Source organism: Schistocerca nitens, chromosome 4 (assembly GCF_023898315.1).
Source record: "Schistocerca nitens isolate TAMUIC-IGC-003100 chromosome 4, iqSchNite1.1, whole genome shotgun sequence".
Lineage (NCBI taxonomy): Eukaryota > Metazoa > Arthropoda > Insecta > Orthoptera > Acrididae > Schistocerca > Schistocerca nitens.
In genome coordinates, this window is record NC_064617.1 from 380,900,880 (window position 1) to 380,922,409 (window position 21,530).

Below are 21,530 nucleotides of genomic sequence, written 5' to 3' on the forward strand. Positions count from 1 at the left end.
ATCTGAAATGTAATGTCGACTGTTCAAAGTGCCGTCAATGCGAACAAGAGGTGACAGAGACATGCAAGCAGTGGCACCCCATACCATCACGCCAGGTGGTACGCCAGTATGGCGATGATGAGTACACACTTCCAATGTGTGTTATGTTCCCAAACACGGATGCGACCATCAAGATGCTGTAAACATAACCTGGAATCATCCGAAAAAATGACGTTTTGCCATTTGTGCACCCATGTTCGTCATTGAGTACACCATCACAGACGCTCCTGTCTGTGATGCAGCGTCAAGGGTAACCGCAGCCATGGTCTCCGAGCTGATAGTCCATACTGCTACAAATGTCGTCGAACTGTTCATGAAGATCGTTGTTGTCTTGCAAACGTCCCCATCTGTTGACAGGGATCGAGACGTGGCTGCACGATCCATGCATCACAACAACTTTTCACCAGGCAATGCCGGTCAACTGCTGTTTGTGTATGAGAAATCGGTTGGAAACTTACCTCGTGTCAGCACGTTGTAGGTGTCACCACCAGTGCCAACCTTGTGTAAATGCTCTGAAAACCTAATCATTTGCATATCACAGCATCTTCTTCCTGTCGGTTAAATTTTTCGTCTGTAGCACGTCATCTTCGTGGTGTAGCAATTTTAACGGCCAGTAGTGCATGTGAACCGAGCTGCTCATGAAAATCCAACAAGGCATTGTGTTCAGCAGTTTTAGATATTTAGGCATGTTAGCTTTTCAGTATTACCATGCAGTTGGCTTCATCAACTGTAATTTTAAAGCATTAATGGAAAGTACTAACATCAATAATTTTATTAACATGATAGAGCACTGGCATTCTAATTTCCACAATTATACATTTTAGAACATTGTTGTTGAGCTCGTGACAGCCCTCTCTCCTTGAGCTGTTCAGCGTGTTTACCGAATAGATAAGGTCTGTAGCAGTAATTCTTCTCCAATTGAATCTTTTACCAGGTGTAGAAGTATGAAACTGGAATTTGGTTGCAATAATTACACATCTGTTGTTTGAAACTGATAAACAATATTTTATTCAAAATAATCTCCATTGCTATTTATACATTTCTCCCAGCTGTCCAGGAGGTTGTGAATGCGACGCCAGAAAAACAGTTCTTCTTTTGAAGCAAACTGGGCAGCGAGTCATTTTCGTACATTTTCATACAAATCGAAGCGTGAGCACAGAGCTCATGACAGTCCTCTGTTCTGGAGCTGTTCAGCAAGTTTATCGAGTAGATAAGATCTGTAGCAGTAATTCTTCACCAAGTGAATCTCTTATTTGTTGTACTCTGTGACTGCAAAAAGAAGCAATTTCTTTTGAAGCAAACTGGGCAGCGAGTCATTTTCGTACATTTTCATACAAATCGAAGCGTGAGCACAGAGCTCTGTTCTGGAGCTGTTCAGCAAGTTTATCGAGTAGATAAGATCTGTAGCAGTAATTCTTCACCAAGTGAACCTCTTATTTGTTGTACTCTGTGACTGCAAAAAGAAGGCCGCCACATCACATGTATCACCACTTTGTGATTCAAGGAAAGTTCCAGGATTCACAAAATACTCGTTGAGAGTCTTACAGTTAATTGGGATAGTGATTTCCTCCTTTCCCATGTTTATTTCACTTTTTACCACATTCCAGACTGCTTTACAGTCTTTTTCGAATTTAAAATGTAGTCCTCATTAACTTTCATTCTTGCTGCCTTAATTTCAGATACGAAGGTTTTTCTTAAGCTTATAGAGTTTTTCTTGTTCTCACAACTGTCAGCAGTTATGTCCTTCAGCATGAGTAAAATATTCTGATTTTACTGTGTCACAGTGTGTACCATTTTTTGTATGTTGTGGTTGATGACTATTGCCAGTTTTGCATATTTTAGAGACAAGATGGCAGTTGCTGTCTCGTCTATGTTTCAAGATAGAAATTGATGTGAAGAAGTATTCATTAATATCTTTCTCACTGGTTAGTATATTGGACAACTCAGTTTAAAGTCATTTCTCATTCTTTCAGTGTTCCCGTTGTTGAGAACTATGTATAAGAACTTAATATCTTGGAATTTTCAGTAGGCAGGTTTCCAATTTTGAGCCATATGTGATAATGGTCAGCTATTCCTAATTTGATGGTGTCACATTCTACTTAATGTCTACACACATTGCCAATTGTCAAGGCATGCTCCCTTCCTAGACAGTTTTTCGTTTCAGCAGTAGAAATTCGTTGATCTTAACATATTTAGGAAACACATTTTGTTCTCTTATTTTTGGGTTAATATCCCCTGTGACAAAAATTTTGTAATGCCTATATTTGGCATTTATTACAATTAAAGTGTGCTACTAGTATTATTTAGCCAGAAAAAAGCATTTCTAGAAGTGCCTGCCAGTAGAAACTATTCTTGGATTGAAAGACCTGTATGACTCCTCTTGGTAGGCAAGCTGCTCAGCACACAGGCCTTCTCTCTACGTGGCATATTCTTCTAGTCTGCTTCACTCTGTGACACATTCCTACAATCTGCGTGAATTTCATGCGTTTGGTGAAATATTGTGGAGCATTTGTCATTAATGCACCACCCCTCCACCAATATTCTCCTCTCATGTGATATCAGTGTACCGCCATACACCATAATTTTCATCATCATCCCCCCCCCCCCCCCCCCCATCCTTGAACTGTATTGCATCTTTTCTCTGTTTACTGACATCTGTGTCAAATTATTAAGCTGTGACGTTACAGTAATGATCAGCATCAGTTTCACCAGTTTGAATATTAGTGTGGAAAAACATGTTTGTTACTATCTGATGAGATGAAAATAGAAGTGGGTCAGTGGATGTCAAACGTCAGATCCAAAAGTCCAAGGTTTAGGCCTCAAGCCGGTCATAGGACCTTTTTTTCTGTCACTTATCGATGAACCATGGACCTTGCCGTTGGTGGGGAGGCTTGCGTGCCTCAACGATACAGATAGCCGTACCGTAGGTGCAACCACAACGGAGGGGTATCTGTTGAGAGGCCAGAAAAACGTGAGGTTCCTGAAGAGGGGCAGCAGCCTTTTCAGTAGTTGCAGGGGCAACGTCTGGATGATTGACTGTTCTGGCCTTGTAGCGTTAACCAAAATGGCCTTGCTGTTCTGATACTGCGAGCGGCTGAAAGCAAGGGGAAACTACAGCCGTAATTTTTCCCGAGGACATGCAGCTTTACTGTATGATTAAATGATGATGGCATCCTCTTGGGTAAAATATTCCGGAGGTAAAATAGTCCCCCATTCGGATCTCCGGGCGGGGACTACTCAGGAGGACGTCGTTATCAGGAGAAAGAAAACTGGCATTCTACGGATCGGAGCGTGGAATGTCAGATCCCTTAATCGGGCAGGTAGGTTAGAAAATTTAAAAAGGGAAATGGATAGGTTAAAGTTACAGTGGGAATTAGTGAAGTTCTAGATTAAAACTGAAGAAACTGCAAAAAGGTGAGAATTTACGGAGATGGGACCTGGATAAACTAAAAGAACCAGAGGTTGTACAGAGTTTCAGGGAGAGCATACGGGAACAATTGACAGGAATGGGGGAAAGAAATACAGTAGAAAAAGAATGGGTAGCTTTGAGGGATGAAATAGTAAAGGCAGCAGAGGATCAAATAAGTAAAAAGATGAGGGCTAGTAGAAACCCTTGGGTAACAGCAGAAATATTGAATTTAATTGGTGAAAGGAGAAAATATAAAAATGCAGTAAATGAAACAGGCAAAAAGGAATACAAACGTCTCAAAAATGAGATCAACAGGAAGTGCAAAATGGCTAAGCAGGGATGGCTAGAGGACAAATGTAAGGATGTAGAGGCTTGTCTCACTAGGGGTAAGATAGATACTGCCTACAGGAAAATTAAAGAGACCTTTGGAAAGAAGAGAGCCACTTGTATGAATATCAAGAGCTCAGATGGCAACCCAGTTCTAAGCAAAGAAGGGAAGGCAGAAAGGTGGAAGGAGTATATAGAGGGTCTATACAAGGGCGATGTACTTGAGGACAATATTATGGAAATGGAAGAGGATGTAGATGAAGATGAAATGGGAGATATGATACTGCGTGAAGAGTTTGACATAGCACTGAAAGACCTGAGCCGAAACAAGGCCCCCGGAGTGGACGGCATTCCATTAGAACTACTGACAGCCTTGGGAGACCCAGTCCTGACAAAACTCTACCATCTGGTGAGCAAGATGTATGAGACAGGCGAAATACCCTCAGACTTCAAGAAGAATATAATAATTCCAATCCCGAAGAAAGCAGGTGTTGACAGATGTGAAAATTACCGAACTATCAGTTTAATAAGTCATAGCTGCAAAATACTAATGCGAATTTTTTACAGACGAATGGAAAAACTGGTAGAAGCGGACCTCGGGGAAGATCAGTTTGGATTCCGTAGAAATGTTGGAACACGTGAGGCAATACTAACCTTACGACTTATCTTAGAAGAAAGATTAAGAAAAGGCAAACCTACGTTTCTAGCATTTGTAGACTTAGAGAAAGCTTTTGACAACGTTAACTGGAATACTCTCTTTCAAATTCTGAAGGTGGCAGGGGTAAAATACAAGGAGCAAAAGGCTATTTACAATTTGTACAGAAACCAGATGGCAATTATAAGAGTCTAGGGGTATGAAAGGGAAGCAGTGGTTGTGAAGGGAGTGAGACAGGGTTGTAGCCTCTCCCCAATGTTATTCAATCTGTATATTGAACAAGCAATAAAGGAAACAAAAGAAAAGTTCGGAGTAGGTATTAAAATCCATGGAGAAGAAATAAAAACTTTGAGGTTCGCCGATGACATTGTAATTCTGTCAGAAACAGCAAAGGACTTGGAAGAGCAGTTTAACGGAATGGATAGTGTCTTGCAAGGAGGATATAAGATGAACATCAACAAAAGCGAAACGAGGATCATGGAATGTAGTCGAATTAAGTTGGGTGATGATGAGGGAATTAGATTAGGAAATGAGGCACTTAAAGTAGTAAAGGAGTTTTGCTATTTGGGGAGCAAAATAACTCATGATGGTCGAAGTAGAGAGGATATAAAATGTAGACTGGCAATGGCAAGGAAAGCGTTTCTGAAGAAGAAAAATTTGTTAACATCGAGTATAGATTTAAGTGTCAGGAAGTCGTTTCTGAAAGTATTTGTGTGGAGAGTGTCCATGTATGGGAGTGAAATGTGGACGATAAATAGTTTAGACAAGAAGACAATAGAAGCTTTCGAAATGTGGTGCTACAGAAGAATGCTGAAGATTAGATGGGTAGATCACATAACTAATGAGGAGGTATTGAATAGAATTGGGAGAAGAGGAGTTTGTTGCACAACTTGACAAGAAGAAGGGACCGGTAAGTAGGACATGTTCTGAGACATCGAGGGATCACCAATTTAGTATTGGAGGGCAGCGTGGAGGGTAAAAATCGTAGAGGGAGACCAAGAGATGAATACACTAAGTATATTCAGAAGGATGTAGGCTGCAGTAGGTACTGGGAGATGAAGAAGCTTGCACAGGATAGAGTAGCGTGGAGAGCTGCATCAAACCAGTCTCAGGACTGAAGACCACAACAACAACAACATCGATTTTTCAACTCAGTCAGTGATGTGTGTATGTGAAAAATGCCAAGTTGCATTGTAGTTAAGGCTCGATATTAAACTATACGTCGGCGGCTAAATCATAGACCTCACTGCACTGCATATACTGTAGAGTGAAGAGAGTGAACGCTGTTACTGGTAGTTTGTCAATTGGTTGGAGACTCTGGACTCGGGAGTCCCATCAGTGGCTTCTGGCGGGATTAGGAAACACATCAGCATACCTTTCTCTCATTTACATACTCATCAATAACAATATTTTTTAATATGCCTTCATAACAGTCTTTTTCTAATGCAAGTGGCACCCAAAACATTTTGTTACAAAGGCAAAGGAAAGTGGTAACTTTGCTAAGAACAACACTGTATAATTATGCTGTAGTTGCTTTAAACCACACAACATTGTGTATAATAAGATAACCCATGAATCTGGCTGCAGAAACATTTTTGTCTAGCTCTGTGTGTGAAGTTTTTGTGGACATTAGGTAACTTCTTCACATATGGGTGACAGCATATTTAATTTATTGATATTTCTAATTTTGTCTGCTGCATATTTGCTCTCCAGTTTGGGCATGTGTTCACAGGAAGAAAATGACAGTCTCAGATGTCAGCTGGAAGCATACAAAAATGAAGTGGATCTGGTTAGGTCTGATCTCAGGACAGAGTTGGAGCAGAAGGACAAACAGCTGAAAGTGTTGCAACAAACCTTGCAGGGAATGCAACAGGTAAAAATAAGTTATTTAAAAATTATTCTTGTGTGCACACGTTTTCACTTTCAGTTTCATTTACATTTCAAATTTCACTGGTTTCCAGCAATTAATAGAATCAAGGCGCCGACAGAATGAAGATGAGGTTAAAGTCAGAGAACTCCAGGCTCGTTTGAAGTCCTCAAATGAAGTACAAGCAAAACTTGAGGCAGCAGCAGCTGAGCAGCAAAGCAATGCAGATACAGCTGTCTCAGAAGGTGGTGACACTTCTGTGGTTGAAGACGTGAAAGCAGATACAACACAGCTAGCTCCACGCATCACAGACCGAGAAGCCAAGTTAATAGGTTGGTTGATCTTCTTCCTTGTTTTAGTCAATTTACTTCAGTGACTTAATTATATGATACTTCACTCTTATTTTTAAAGGTCGTGATCAAGTGGTACTTCAGCCATTTTGATTAAATTTTCTGTTTTATTAAATCCTTCAGTCGAATGCCACAATGACAACCAAGTGATAACCAATTCCATTCTTAGTGTAATGAAGTTACAAACCTTAACTAGTTGACGTGTTTACAGACTGACACTTTCTTTAATGCCCTTAGTGCAAGAAAACAATCTGTTATTTCTTATTCTACAATGAGTCTTAAGAAAACAATATACTTTCTGAAAGCGCTACAAGCACCATATGCATACTGTTTGTAAATTACTTTCTCTATTTTGCATAGTCAGCAAGTCTCATTTGAATAGTAACAAAGCCAAGTAACCCCAATTAACCCATTTAGTACATTTGTAATAACATTAGTTCCCACTTTTCAGGCAAATATTGATGTCCCTGTGTCAACATACTTATTCTACTTTCAGCTACCTTCTCCTAAAAAGCTATAGAAACTGACACCAAACATTTTTAACTCCTTGAAATGAGTATTTTAAGGTTAGGTAAAATTTCACAACAAGAAGCAATAGAGCAATTAGATGAAAAGAAGCAGAAATTTCAGGCATTGGCCAAACAACTTAGAAGATACAAAAAAAGTGAAAATAGAAGGAAACAAAACCAAACATTCAACACAAACCAAAAGAAATTTTACCAGACAATAGATAACACACACATTAAAATAGACAATCCACCAAACATAACAGACATGGAACACTTCTGGAGCAACATATGGTCAAACCCGGCACAGCATAACAGGCATGCACAGTGGATACAAGCAGAAACAGACACATACAAGATGATACCACAAATGCCTGAAGTGATAATATTACAACTTGAAGTCACCCGAGCAATTAATTCTACGCACAATTGGAAAGCCCCTGGAAAAGATAAAATAGCAAATTTCTGGCTAAAGAAGTTCACCCAACACATTCACATCTAACTAAATTATTTAACAGTTACATGGCAGACCCATACACATTCCCTGATACACTTACACATGGAATAACTTATCTGAAACCTAAAGATCAAGCAGACACAGCAAACCCAGCTAAGTATCGCCCCATAACATGCCTACCAACAATATACAAAATATTAACTTCAGTAATTACACAGAAATTAATGACACATACAACACAGAACAAAATTATAAATGAAGAACAAAAAGGCTGTTGCAAAGGAGCACGAGGATGTAAAGAGCAACTGATAATAGATGCAGAGGTGACATATCAAGCTAAAACTAAACAAAGGTCGCTACACAACGCATACATTGATTACCAAAAAGCTTTTGATAGTGTACCCCACTCATGGTTACTACAAATATTGGAAATATACAAAGTAGATCCTAAATTGATACAGTTCCTAAACATAGTAATGAAAAATTGGAAAACCACACTTAATATCGAAACAAATTCAAATAATATCACATCACAGCCAACACAGATTAAGCGTGGAATATACCAAGGAGACTCATTAAGTCCTTTCTGGTTCTGCCTTGCTCTGAACCCACTATCCAACATGCGAAATAATACAAATTATGGATACAATATTACTGGAACATACCCAAACAAAATCACACATTTGCTATACATGGATGATCTAAAACTACTGGCTGCAACAAATCAACAACTCAACCAATTACTAAAGATAACAGAAGTATTCGGCAATGATATAAATATGGCTTTTGGAACAGACAAATGTAAGAAAAATGGCATAGTCAAGGGAAAACACACTAAACAAGATGATTACATATTGGATAACCACAGCGACTGCATAGAAGCGATGGAAAAAACAGATGCCTATAAATATCTGGGATACAGACATAAAATAGGAATAGATAATACAAATATTAAAGAAGAACTAAAAGAAAAATATAGACAAAGACTAACAAAAATACTGAAAACAGAATTGACAGCAAGAAACAAGACAAAAGCTATAAATACCTATGCTATACCAATATTGACCTACTCATTTGGAGTAGTGAAATGGAGTAACACAGACCTAGAAGCACTCAATACACTTACATGATCACAATGCCACAAATATAGAATACATCACATACATTCAGCAACAGAAAGATTCACATTAAGCAGAAAGGAAGGAGGAAGAGGATTTATTGACATAAAAAACCTACATTATGAACATATCTAAACATACCAACAATTAAAGGGAACAGCCATGGGTACCAGGATGGCCCCTTCGTACGCCAACCTATTCATGGGTCGCTTAGAGGAAGCCTTCTTGGTTACCCAGGCCTGCCAACCCAAAGTTTGGTACAGATTTATTGATGACATCTTCATGATCTGGACTCACAGTGAAGAAGAACTCCAGAATTTCCTCTCCAACCTCAACTCCTTTGGTTCCATCAGATTCACCTGGTCCTACTCCAAATCCCATGCCACTTTCCTTGATGTTGACCTCCACCTGTCCAATGGCCAGCTTCACACGTCCGTCCACATCAAACCCACCAACAAGCAACAGTACCTCCATTACGACAGCTGCCACCCATTCCACATCAAACGGTCCCTTCCCTACAGCCTAGGTCTTCGTGGCAAACGAATCTGCTCCAGTCCGGAATCCCTGAAGCATTACACCAACAACCTGACAACAGCTTTCGCATCCCGCAACTACCCTCCCGACCTGGTAGAGAAACAAATAACCAGAGCCACTTCCTCATCCTCTCAAACCCAGAACCTCCCACAGAAGAACCACAAAAGTGCCCCACTTGTGACAGGATACTTTCCGGGACTGGATCAGATTCTGAATGTGGCTCTCCAGCAGGGATACGACTTCCTCAAATCCTGCCATGAAATGAGATCCATCCTTCATGAAATCCTCCCCACTCCACCAAGAGTGTCTTTCCGCCGTCCACCTAACCTTTGTAACCTCTTAGTTCATCCCTATGAAATCCCCAAACCACCTTCCCTACCCTCTGGCTCCTCCCCTTGTAACCGCCCCCGGTGTAAAACCTGTCCCATGCACCCTCCCACCACCACCTACTCCAGTCCTGTAACCCGGAAGGTGTACACGATCAAAGGCAGAGCCACATGTGAAAGCACCCACGTGATCTACCAACTGACCTGCCTACACTGTGACGCATTCTATGTGGGAATGACCAGCAACAAACTGTCCATTCGCATGAATGGACACAGGCAGACAGTGTTTGTTGGTAATGAGGATCACTCTGTGGCTAAACATGCCTTGGTGCACGGCCAGCACATCTTGGCACAGTGTTACACCGTCCGGGTTATCTGGATACTTCCCACTAACACCAACCTATCCGAACTCCGGAGATGGGAACTTGCTCTTCAATATATCCTCTCTTCCCGTTATCCACCAGGCCCCAATCTCCGCTAATTTCAAGTTGCCGCCACTCACACCTCACCTGTCATTCAACAACATCTTTGCCTCTGCACTTCTGCCTCGACTGACATCTCTGCCCAAACCCTTTGTCTTTAAATATGTCTGCTTGTGTCTGTATATGTGTGGATGGATATGTGTGTGTGTGCGAGTGTATACCCGTCCTTTTTTCCCCCTAAGGTAAGTCATTCCGCTCCCGGGATTGGAATGACTCCTTACCCTCTCCCTTAAAACCCACATCCTTTCGTCTTTCCCTCTCCTTCCCTCTTTCCTGATGAGGCAACAGTTTGTTGCGAAAGCTTGAATTTTGTGTGTATGTTTGTGTTTGTTTGTGTGTCTGTCGACCTGCCAGCACTTTCATTTGGTAAGTCACATCATCTATGTTTTTGGATATGTTTTTCCTACGTGGAGTGTTTCCCTTTATTATATATATATATATATATATATATATATATATATAATGGAAGGAAACATTCCACGTGGGAAAAAATATATCTGGAAACAGTGATGATGTGACTTACATAGTATGCGTGTGTCTTACATAGTCTGCTTGTGTCTGTATATATGTGTGTGTGTGTGTGTGTGTGCAAGTGTATACCCGTCCTTTTTTCCCCCTAAGGTAAGTCTTTCCGCTCCCGGGATTGGAATGACTCCTTACACTCTCCCTTAAAACCCACATCCTTTCGTCTTTCCCTCTCCTTCCCTCTTTCCTGATGAGGCAACAGTTTGTTGCGAAAGCTTGAATTTTGTGTGTATGTTTGTGTTTGTTTGTGTGTCTGTCGACCTGCCAGCACTTTCATTTGGTAAGTCACATCATCTATGTTTTTAGGTATATTTTTCCTACGTGGAATGTTTCCCTTTATTATAACCACTACATTATGAACAGGTAGACAATTTAAGAAAATTCTTTCTAGGAATAGCAGAAACTAGCAAAATACACAAAGCAATCACTCATATAAATACATCGGCTACACCTCTGCAATTTCATAACCACTTCTACAACCCTTTAGATAACATCAACAGATACGAAGAAAGTAAATTGGAAAAAGAAAACACTACATGGCAAGCACCCGTATCATCTAACACAGCCACACATCGATCAAGACGCATCCAACACATGGCTAAGAAAAGGCAATATATACAGTGAGATGGAAGGATTCATGATTGCAATACAGCATCAAACAATAAACACCAGATATTACAGCAAGCATATTATTAAAGATCCCAATACCACAACATATAAATGCAGACTTTGCAAACAACAAATAGAAACAGTAGATCACATCACAAGCGGATGTACGATACTAGCAAATACAGAATACCCCAGAAGACATGACAATGTAGCAAAAATAATACATCAACAACTAGCCATACAACATGAACTAATAAAACAACACGTTCCCACATACAAGTATGCACCACAAAATGTACTGGAGAATGATGAATACAAACTATACTGGGACTGAACCATTATAACAGATAAAACACCACCACATAACAAACCTGACATCATACTCACCAATAAAAAGAAGAAATTAACACAACTAATCGAAATATCCATATCTAATACAACAAATATACAGAAGGAAACAGGAGAAAAAATTGAAAAATACATCCAACTGGCTGAGGAAGTCAAGGACATGTGGCATCAGGATGAAGTTGACATTATACCGATTATACTATCAACTACAGGAGTCATACCACACAATATCCACCAGTATATCAACACAATACAGCTACATCCAAACTTATTTATACTACAGAAATCTGTAATTATTGATACTTGTTCAATTACCCGAAAGTTCCTAAATGCAATGTAACATATACTGTACAGTTAAAAGGAAGTCACGCTTGATCAAAGTCTGCATCACTTTCCCTTTTTGGACCAGACATAACGTCTGAGAAAAGAAAGAACAATAACAATAATAATAATAGTAGTGCTTTAGATTTTCATCATTTGCCATATCATTTCATACAAAAAGTTAGGATCACCCTCAGGAACTTGCTAACATAATAACAAACATAGCATTTATAGTGAATGGTTGGTATGATACCATTAATCTTATGCTCTCTTCAAACTACAAGACCCAGGATTGTCTGTACGAATACCCTTCTTACTATCCAGTGCTAAACGAGAAGGGGAGACATCTTTCCTCACTTGATTAACAATCATACTCATCACTGAACTCAACAGTATGGGCCAGACCGAGTTGGTACTCCCATAATTATTTTCAGATTCACCTTCTACTCTCATATTTTGTGGGCTTATACCCAAAATGTCCTCACTAAGTTTCCCCAGTGCTTGTAGTATCGTATCATACAGCTCTACTACAGCTTCACTAATATGAAACTTTTAACTCACTCTGCCACCTGATACCCCTCAGCTCAGGCTCACAGATCTCTAGATTCAAAATCTAGCACCCTAACACCTTATCCATCATCATCCAATACAAAAGCTTCTGAAATCCCACTTCCATCAGCCAAACATTCAAAGTCTTCCACTTGCATACATGTTTATATATTTTCATTATAAATTAGGCTTCATAAATCATGTATTTGAGGCTTCTCGGGAGCTGTGCTACGTCGTGCAGCACTGTGTTACACAAGCACAGTCAAGCTGTATGCGGCTGTTGAAATTGCTTGAGGTCATTGTGATTGTCCCAGAGCAGCCCAAAGAGCTAAAACACCAAGAAGAATCACTTCTTGGCTTTTGGCGGATCAGTGATTTTAATTTTAAATTCTTTAGTCATGGGATTCAAGGTCATCTTTATTGATACTAATAAACAGCACAATCACCAGTTATGCTTACATCCTCCTCTTGATCCCTGGACCGTTTTTGATGTCCTTTTGGACTTTCCTTTACTTTAAATTTTGATAATGTGAATTTGTTGTTGCTGTTGTGGTCTTCAGTCCTGAGACTGGTTTGTTGCAGCTCTCCACGCTACTTTATCCTGTGCAAGCTTCTTCATCTCCCAATACCTACTGCAACCTACATCCTTCTGAATCTGCTTAGTGTATTCATCTCTTGGTCTCCCTCTACGATTTTTACCCTCCACTCTGCCCTCCAATACTAAACTGGTGACCCAAATAGCAAAACTCCTTTAGTACTTTAAGTGCATCATTTCCTAATCTAATTCCCTCAGCATCACCTGACTTAATTCGACTACATTCCATTATCCTTGAATTTATGAGGGCTGATTTCTGGCAGAAGGCTGTAAGTGTTGTTTCCTATACTTGGCTTTCTCCCTTTCTGTTGCCAGGTCAGCTAATACTTCCATTTTTGAATGAGTCTATCTAGTAATCCCAAAAGGTCCTTCATATATTACTTATTAGTTTATCATTTTTCACATTTCTCTTGTGATTCTTAACCCATACAAAATCACTAACCTTGTATGATACTGGAACTCCCTTTTCCCATCTCTTTCTTCTCCTCCTCTCTCCTTCCTTAATCTGTGCTTTTCTAATATTTACTCCCAGCTTGGACACATCATCCTTACCCCGTGTTGGCCATTCATTCTGTTCAAATATGGATTCCCCTTCAATTTACTTCCCTATTAGTTCTTTTGGTGAAATCTCCATTGCAGAGTGTGACAATTCATTCATCACCTGCTCAAAGTCTTTTACCAAATCTAACTGCTTAGAATGTTTGTTGGCACAGGTGGTCTACATAATCTATCAATACGTAGTGCACACTTTCCCGAGGCATAAGTTCCTGAAACCAGTAAGATGTTCATCTTTGTTGTCTGTATTTTTACCTTTTGGCAATTACCATTGTCTGGTAATAAATTCTTGGGCTTACCTATGTTATCATCTCTTAGTTTGGAAATTATACTAAGTGTTGTTGCTTGTTTCAAAGGGTACATTGTCAGTACCGTAGACAAACATTTTAAGGCGAGAAAAATGTACACCAAACCTTCCCTTCCTCTAGGCAGGGGACCAAAAACGTCCATGACCACCAAATCCCATAAAGCATCATGAATAATGGACTACAGTAAGATGTTCATCTTTGTTGTCTGTATTTTTACCTTTTGGCAAACTTCACAAGATTGTGGTATTTTCTTAGCATGCCATGACAAATTTCTAAAATAGTAGCACTTTCTCATATGTAGGATTAATTTCTTTGGTCCAAAAGGCTTGTAACCCAGATGTAAATACCAAGTTGATAATGTAATATATTCATTTGAAATGCACAGTAACCGTCTATTTGTTTTGTTATTCTTGTGAAATGGTAGGCTCTTGTATACTTCCCAGTTTACATTATCTTCATTTGGGTTTTGCTTAATATTTCATGTGCATCTGTTTAACATACAATTCTGATGTGCTAAGCCTAAATGAAGACAAAGGGATTTAATGTCCTTTTCATACATGTTTACCTTTCAGAATAAATTCTAAAAATATCCTTGTTGTATATTCTGATTGGATAGCAATCCTCATGGTAGTTGGGTTAAAGCACCTGGTACCAAATTGTCTACGCCTTGGACATTCTGCAATGTGAAATCAAATTCTTGAAGGAAGAAGCCCTACCTTGTAAGCCTGTTATGTAAGATTCTAATTTTACATACTATTGTTTTATGTCTAGTTGAAGGGTAATGAAATTTAGAGATAGACCACACCACAGATAATGCTTCCTTTTTGGTGATACCATAATTCCTCTCGTGTTTGGTTAAAATTCTACTTGCAAAAGCTATTAGGTAATGCTAAATGCCTAAATCCGTGTATTTCTCTTGATAAATAAGGCATCCTAGGCCATAATCTGTTGCTTCCAGTGCTAACTAGGATGGTAAATTAAAATCTGGAGGGGCTGGAAGTGGTATTCATGCTAAACTCTCCCTTATTAAATTGAATTCTGATTTACAGTCCTGTGTACATTTCCAAGGTGTGTAATGTTTGAGTAATGCCATCAAGTATGGTGCATTTAGTACATAGTTGCATATAAATTTTCTATAAAATCCAAACAGAGCTAAATATTATGTAAGTTTTCTCTTATTTGATGGTTCTGGATACTGGCTAATTGCATCTAATCTCTGCTGTATTTATAATATGCCCAAGAAATTTTACCTCACCTGTACCAAACCGTGACCTTGAGAGCTTGCTTATTATGGAATGTAATATTGAAAATAGCTCTTCTAGGATCTGAGTATGTTCTGACCAATTTTAGATACTGTTCCCATATAATCTACATAGATTATGATCTTGTCCCTCAAGGCGCCTTCTATAGCATTATCCAATGCTCCAATAAAAACAGAAGGTAAAACTTTGAATTGGTAAGATCTACCATCAAAATGAAAAGCAATGTATTTTTACGACTCCACATATAGCAGTATTTGCCAGTAACTACCTTTACGTTTATAGTAATTACGTATTTCATTCCCATAAATCTAGTTAATAATTCCTCATTGACAGAGTGTCTGTCTCATTCAGGTTCAGTTACTCTGTTCACTGTTCTTATGTCAAGTACAAGTCATACTGATACATCAGATTTCTTAACTACAACTAAAGGGTTATTGTAAACTATCAGAGGGTTCAGAAGCATTCCATATTAATATTTTGTTAATCTTTCTGTTAATCTCATGACATACTGAGCTTTTTGCTGCCACTGGAATTGAGTATGGTTTTATAAAAGATGGTGTATGAGGTAATATCTTTAACAAACAAAAAAATCCTTCTGAAAAAATAAACAGGCAGTCATTTGCAGATTGGAAGGTTTATTAAACCACTTTATCATGGTTTCTACATTTATAAAAATATCTTCATCAGAAGGAAATACTGACAACTGGATTACATGTTGTGGCAGAGGTACATTACAATATAGCCAAAAGGCTTCAGTCAAACATAAAATTTCACCTCTATAGCAAATTAAAACATACGCAACATGGTTACTATGAAGGGGAAATTTTATATATGATTGTCTACTTTCTACTATATTTTAATGCATCCTTGCCACAACATGTAATCCAGTTGTCAATACTTCCTTTTAAAGAAGACTTCTATAAATGTTGAAACCATGGTATACTGGTTTTAATAGACCTCCAATTTGCAACTGATTGGCTGTTTACTATTTCTACTAGAAGATGTCATTCTACAGTTGTTGCTCCAGCCATGAACAAAATTTCAAACAGTATCTATAAGAACTCCTGGCTCAGCAAAAAAAATGCTAATGTGCTTGCTTAGGCTGGTATTACACTATCAAATTTCTTTGACAAAGATCTTTTACGTGGCACTAAAAAGGGGTATTACACTGTCATCATATTTTTTCATCAGAGTTAAAGATGGTGGACAACAACAACATGATGTTATGAGCTGCAGCTGCTTGTACCACAATTGTATTTGAAAGAGAAGTGGCGGAGAAAAAGGTGAACATACTTGGCTGAAGCCATGGGTTTTTACGTTGAGATAGTAAAAGCATTCAGCAAAATTTGTTACGAGAGCTGCAAATGGTGGATATCAATTATATATAAATTACTTACTAATGGATGAGAGCGCGTTTCAGTGCTTGCTCAGTAAAGTAGCTTCTCATATTCCAAAGCAGAATACTCACTTGAGAAAAGCTATATAGCTATATTTGCAGAAGACAGGCTCACCATAATACTGCCATTTTTTACTACCTGGGAGAGAGAGAGAGAGAGAGAGAGAGAGAGAGAGAGAGAGAGAGAGAGAGAGAGCTACTCTAGCTAACAATACAGCACTTGAATACAAGTGTGTATTAACCAAAATAATTCCTTGAAGCAATTTATAATGCACTGAAGGAGAAATATCGGAATGTAAACAGGTGTTCAGCATACTATATGGGCATTAAGAAGTATTTTTATTTTTGAATAATTTAATTAATAAAATTAGTATTCCAACAGTTACAAAATTTCTAAAATGTACTAAACAGATAAAGCACTTTCTTACTTGTGGCATCCAGAATTCAAAATCAGACAACGCAGAATTGAGAGCTAAGATTTTTGTTTTATTTTAGAGTGTGCCCTTCTCCTCTATTCTGCCTTGCTGAAAAGCTGAATGTTTCTAGATTTAGAGGTGAATAGCTGTAGCTGTGGATTTGAAGTCACCTGCAGCATATCCCACCACCCTCTCAGCACATGATTAATAGCATGCACTGTGCCCTTGCTCACCCTCACCCCAGTCAAAGCAATGTTACTAAAAAGAGTCAAAGAAACACAACAACCAAACTTTCCAGCCGTGATACAAACACACTACAGACTTCAAATAGCTGTACGATGCCAGTGTTCCAAGCATTCACATTTCACATTGCACTGAACAGAAGACGAATGACTTTTATGATCAGATCTATGGTGAGGCCCTGGATTTGATCATATTTCTTTGACAAAAAGGTGAGATTCGATACACTATCAAATTTCATTTACATAAATATTTGACATATCAACCTTGAAAAGCAAATATGGGCCGTAGCAGAGATGACAAATCTTTCTTTTCCTGTGATGTTAATCCTGAAGATTTACAAATATAATTGTTAGTAAACTGCTACAGATGCTGGTAGGCACAAATGTGTGCCCCCTATGCAGGACTGCTTGATGTTGTGAAATACTGATCTGATTGGCTCTGTGATTTGTGTATTAAAATTGTCGTTTTAAAATGTGGAAAATAAATGTCATTCCAGGAAGACCTACAGAAGTCATTTTCAAATTTTACTTCATGTGAAGGAATGGAAAGAAAACATTTGTAACAAAACAGTTTATCAGTTAAATTCTTCAATTTAGTGATATCAGAAGAACCGAGAAAAACTTTGTTTATCTGAAAGAAATTGTTTATTGTGCTATCACTACCATTTAAAAGTCATCAGTGAAGAACCAGAACATATTTGCTAAAGAGAATACTTGCAGGACAGTGCTAGTAAATAACTCTTTACACAAACAAAATAATTTCAGAAGGGGGGAAATGGTGCAGTACAGGCAGCACATAAAGACTCGTGGGATAAATTTGTAGCTGATTGTAGAGGTTGTACAAGTGTAGGATGGTGGCTCAGGTTGGGTCAGAAGCTGCTCAGTGGTAGCAGAAACCCTTTATTAATTTATTACAAGCTCAAACCCACATCTGGTGCTGGCTAAAAGATGGATCTCAAGCCATGGGACACATGGCAGCACAGTGTTGTGCAAGTGCAGCAGAACAAATAGTATGATGTGACTCGCATAGTACAGCATGCTGTTGCACCTACGCGAAATAAGTATGCTCGTGCTGCATTGAGGAAGGACTGTCAATTGTAATTATGGCATTGTGGAACTCAGAGCATGAAGCATTTGCCTTTGAGGTGTATTTAAAAAAATACACCCATCACTCTTCAGAGAGTCTTTCATCATTGGACAATTGTACAATGAGTGGAACACTGCACCTTGTGCAAAGAAGAAAAGACCAAGGTGACAAAAGACAGTGGATCGCAGAACTAGTGGAGAAGATACAGCGAAGACTCATCCCAAGTCCTCACTAGTTTGCTGTCGGATGTGCCTTGGCACTAATAATGTCAGATCATTCCGTGGGGTGCATAGTCTGTGATAATCTCAGTTTCAACACATACAAATTGCAGATCGTATAGAAACGAAACAAACAAGATAATGTTGCCAACAAACTATTAGGTGCACTTCCTGAAACTTTTAGCAGGTTATCATCAGATGTGAAAAAATATACTGAAGGCGTCACGTAGATGGTGGTGTAAACAAACAGAATTACTGGTAATGTGCAACACTTAACCAAGATAACCCTTGTCAACTGCTTGAGAAACAACTGCAGATGATGGAAGCTTTTGTTCACCACCTGGAGAGTTGCATGTAAGGTGATGGTGTTGTGTTTAAAAATAAGTAAAGGGAGTATATAGTATGTAATGGCATATACCTTGTTTGTTTTCAGTGTGTGTTTCAATAAATTCATCGGTTTGTTTCAAAGTTCTGTTCTTTCTGTATTCTTCTATTCATTCTGATGGACCCTGTAGTAGGACATGGGCCATAGCCCATTCTTGCACTATAGACAGTCACAGCCAGTGACCAAGCTGCATCATGGCTGATGCAGCATGGTGACACAGCCTGCTGAGTGTGAGACAGCTAAGAACCACTCAGCCATGGCATGTGGACGGCGTAGATATCCAAGCAGCAAACCCTGAACAAATGGCTTCTGGTGGTTACTGGCACCTGAGAGTACCCCAGTTGCTTGGTGGTTAAGTGGGCCTCAGTTTGATCCTCAGTTCATCAGGTAGCAGCCAGACCCACTCCCAGCTGCGGCCGGAAGTGAGGCCCCCCCCCCCCCCACACACACACACACGCACCAAGTAGTTCAGTCAGGATGATGACAGAGCACTGGCTACCTCTCAGCACAGGCAGACTGTGTGTCAGTTGAAGACTCGATGGTTCACCTCTTTGATTGATGTCCAGCCTGCCAGGATGGCTAGTATTTTTACAGACAAAAGCAGGTTTGTTGTGATGTGGCCACCACAGATGTCAAGTAATCTGCATGATAAAATGTTTATTGTTTCAGTAATCAGTAGGGCGTTAACTGGCCAGTGGGCCTCAGTGAGTGACTTGCTGCAATGCTGTGCCAGCATATTGCCGCAAGTGGTCCATGTGGCATCGAACTCCCTTACCTAGGCCTCTTTCATTACAGTCCACCCTTCTTCAAAGAATTTGGTCACCCCAAATTCTCCCTGCTGCTCTACGTGGAACTAGCTAATTCTATATTGTTTGTTTTTAATATAAAACTGCAGGTAGAAAGTTGGTAGGGGTTGGATGTTCGCGACTCTACACCTGAGATAGTATTGGACAGTGCTTATCACTAGTAAAATCATGAGTATGACTGATGGTGCTTGATATGATGCTGTTGTATGTGCCCAAACAGTTGCTTCATCGAAATTCAACCATTCTGCGTGGGTGCTAAATGGTCCATGGAGGGGAGAAAGGTTGAGTCCAGGGAAGTGCTCAGGTTGGTTGGGTTTTCTCTAGGTAGAATTTCAAATGGAAGATCATAATCATAATCATCATCATCATCATCATCATCATCATCATCAGTGTTCTGCCCTAGGGCAGGTCTTCACATTTAGGTCTCCATGTAGTCCTGTCATTTGCCACTCTCTTCATTTTCTCATAAAGGTTTCCTATCCTTATACTACCCACCATCTGATATTTTCTGCGTTCTCTTCTTCTGTCATTCATCATCCCTTCCGTAGCACCCATCAGTAAACAATCACTTCTGATCCAGTGTCCAAGCCAGTTGTGTTTCCTCATCCTGATTACCTTTAAAGTTTCTCTCTCTTTCCCCACTCTTCTCAACACCTTCTCATTTCTCACTTTGTTTATCCATTTCATCCATTCCATTCTCCTCCAAATCCACATATCAAATGCTTCTATTCATCTTTCTTCCTCTTTCCTCTCTATTCATCTTTCTTCCTCTTTCCTCATTGTCAGTGTGTCAGCTCCGAATAATACCATGCTCCATATAAAGCAGTCCGCCAGTCTCTTCCTCCGGTCCCTGCCCATGCACCCACAGAGATGCCTCCTCTTATTATTATGAAATGCCTCCTTGGCAATTGCTATACATGTTTTCACCTCCTTACTACATCTTATGTTGTCCGGAATTATGCTTCTCAGATATTTGAAAGCACTAACTTGTCTTGTCCTAACTTTATAACTGTTCTTATATTTGGAAGGCTAGGTAGACAGAATAAAGAATAAAAAATAATAATCTACATTGATACTCTGCAGTCCACCGTAAGGCAAGTGGCGGAGGATACCCCATACCACCACTACTAGTCTTTTACGTTCCTGTCCCACTTGCAGATAAAATGAGGGAGAAATACTGTCTGTATGAGCCCTAATTTTTCGTATCTTAACTTTGTGGTCCTTATGTGCAATGTATGTTGGAGGTAACAATCATTCTACAGTCAGCTTCAAATGCCAGTTTCCTAAATTTTCTCAATAGTGTGCCTCAGAAAGAACATTGCCTTCCATCCAGGGCTTCCCATTTGAATTCCCGAAGCATCTTCCATTAATCCGACCTAGTCCAGATCCCAAACACTCACGCAGTACTCAAGAACAGGTTGCACTAGCATCCTATGTGCTGCATCCTTCACAGATGAAGCACACTTTCCTAGAACTCTCCCAATGAGCCAAAGTCGACTATTCACTTTTCCTACCACAATCCTTATGTGTTTGTTCCATTTCGTATCACTTTGCAACATTATGTCCAGATATTTAAATGACCTGACTGTGTCAAGCAAGACACTAATAATGTTGTATCCGAACATTATTGGTGTGTTTTTCCTACTCATCGGCATTAACTTACAATTTTCTACATTTAGAGCTAGTTGCCGTTGATCACACCAACTAGAAATTTTGTTTAAGTCATCTTGCATCCTTCTATAGTCACTCAACTTCGATACCTTACCATACACCACTGCATCATAAGCAGACAACTGCAAATTGTTGCTCATCCTGTCTGCCAAATAATTTATGTATGT

The 21,530-nt window shown here is 39.4% G+C and overlaps 1 protein-coding gene across 1 annotated transcript in view; it reads left to right on the top strand.

Annotated features, from left to right (window-relative positions):
* The window catches only part of LOC126251851 (ecto-NOX disulfide-thiol exchanger 2), a 229,078-nt gene that overhangs the window by 175,409 nt on the left and 32,139 nt on the right, over window positions 1–21,530 (top strand). The window contains exons 10-11 of the mRNA XM_049952526.1: window positions 6,163–6,303; window positions 6,392–6,629. Of these exons, the coding sequence (XP_049808483.1) occupies window positions 6,163–6,303; window positions 6,392–6,629 (379 nt within the window). The remainder of the gene's footprint in view (window positions 1–6,162; window positions 6,304–6,391; window positions 6,630–21,530) is intronic.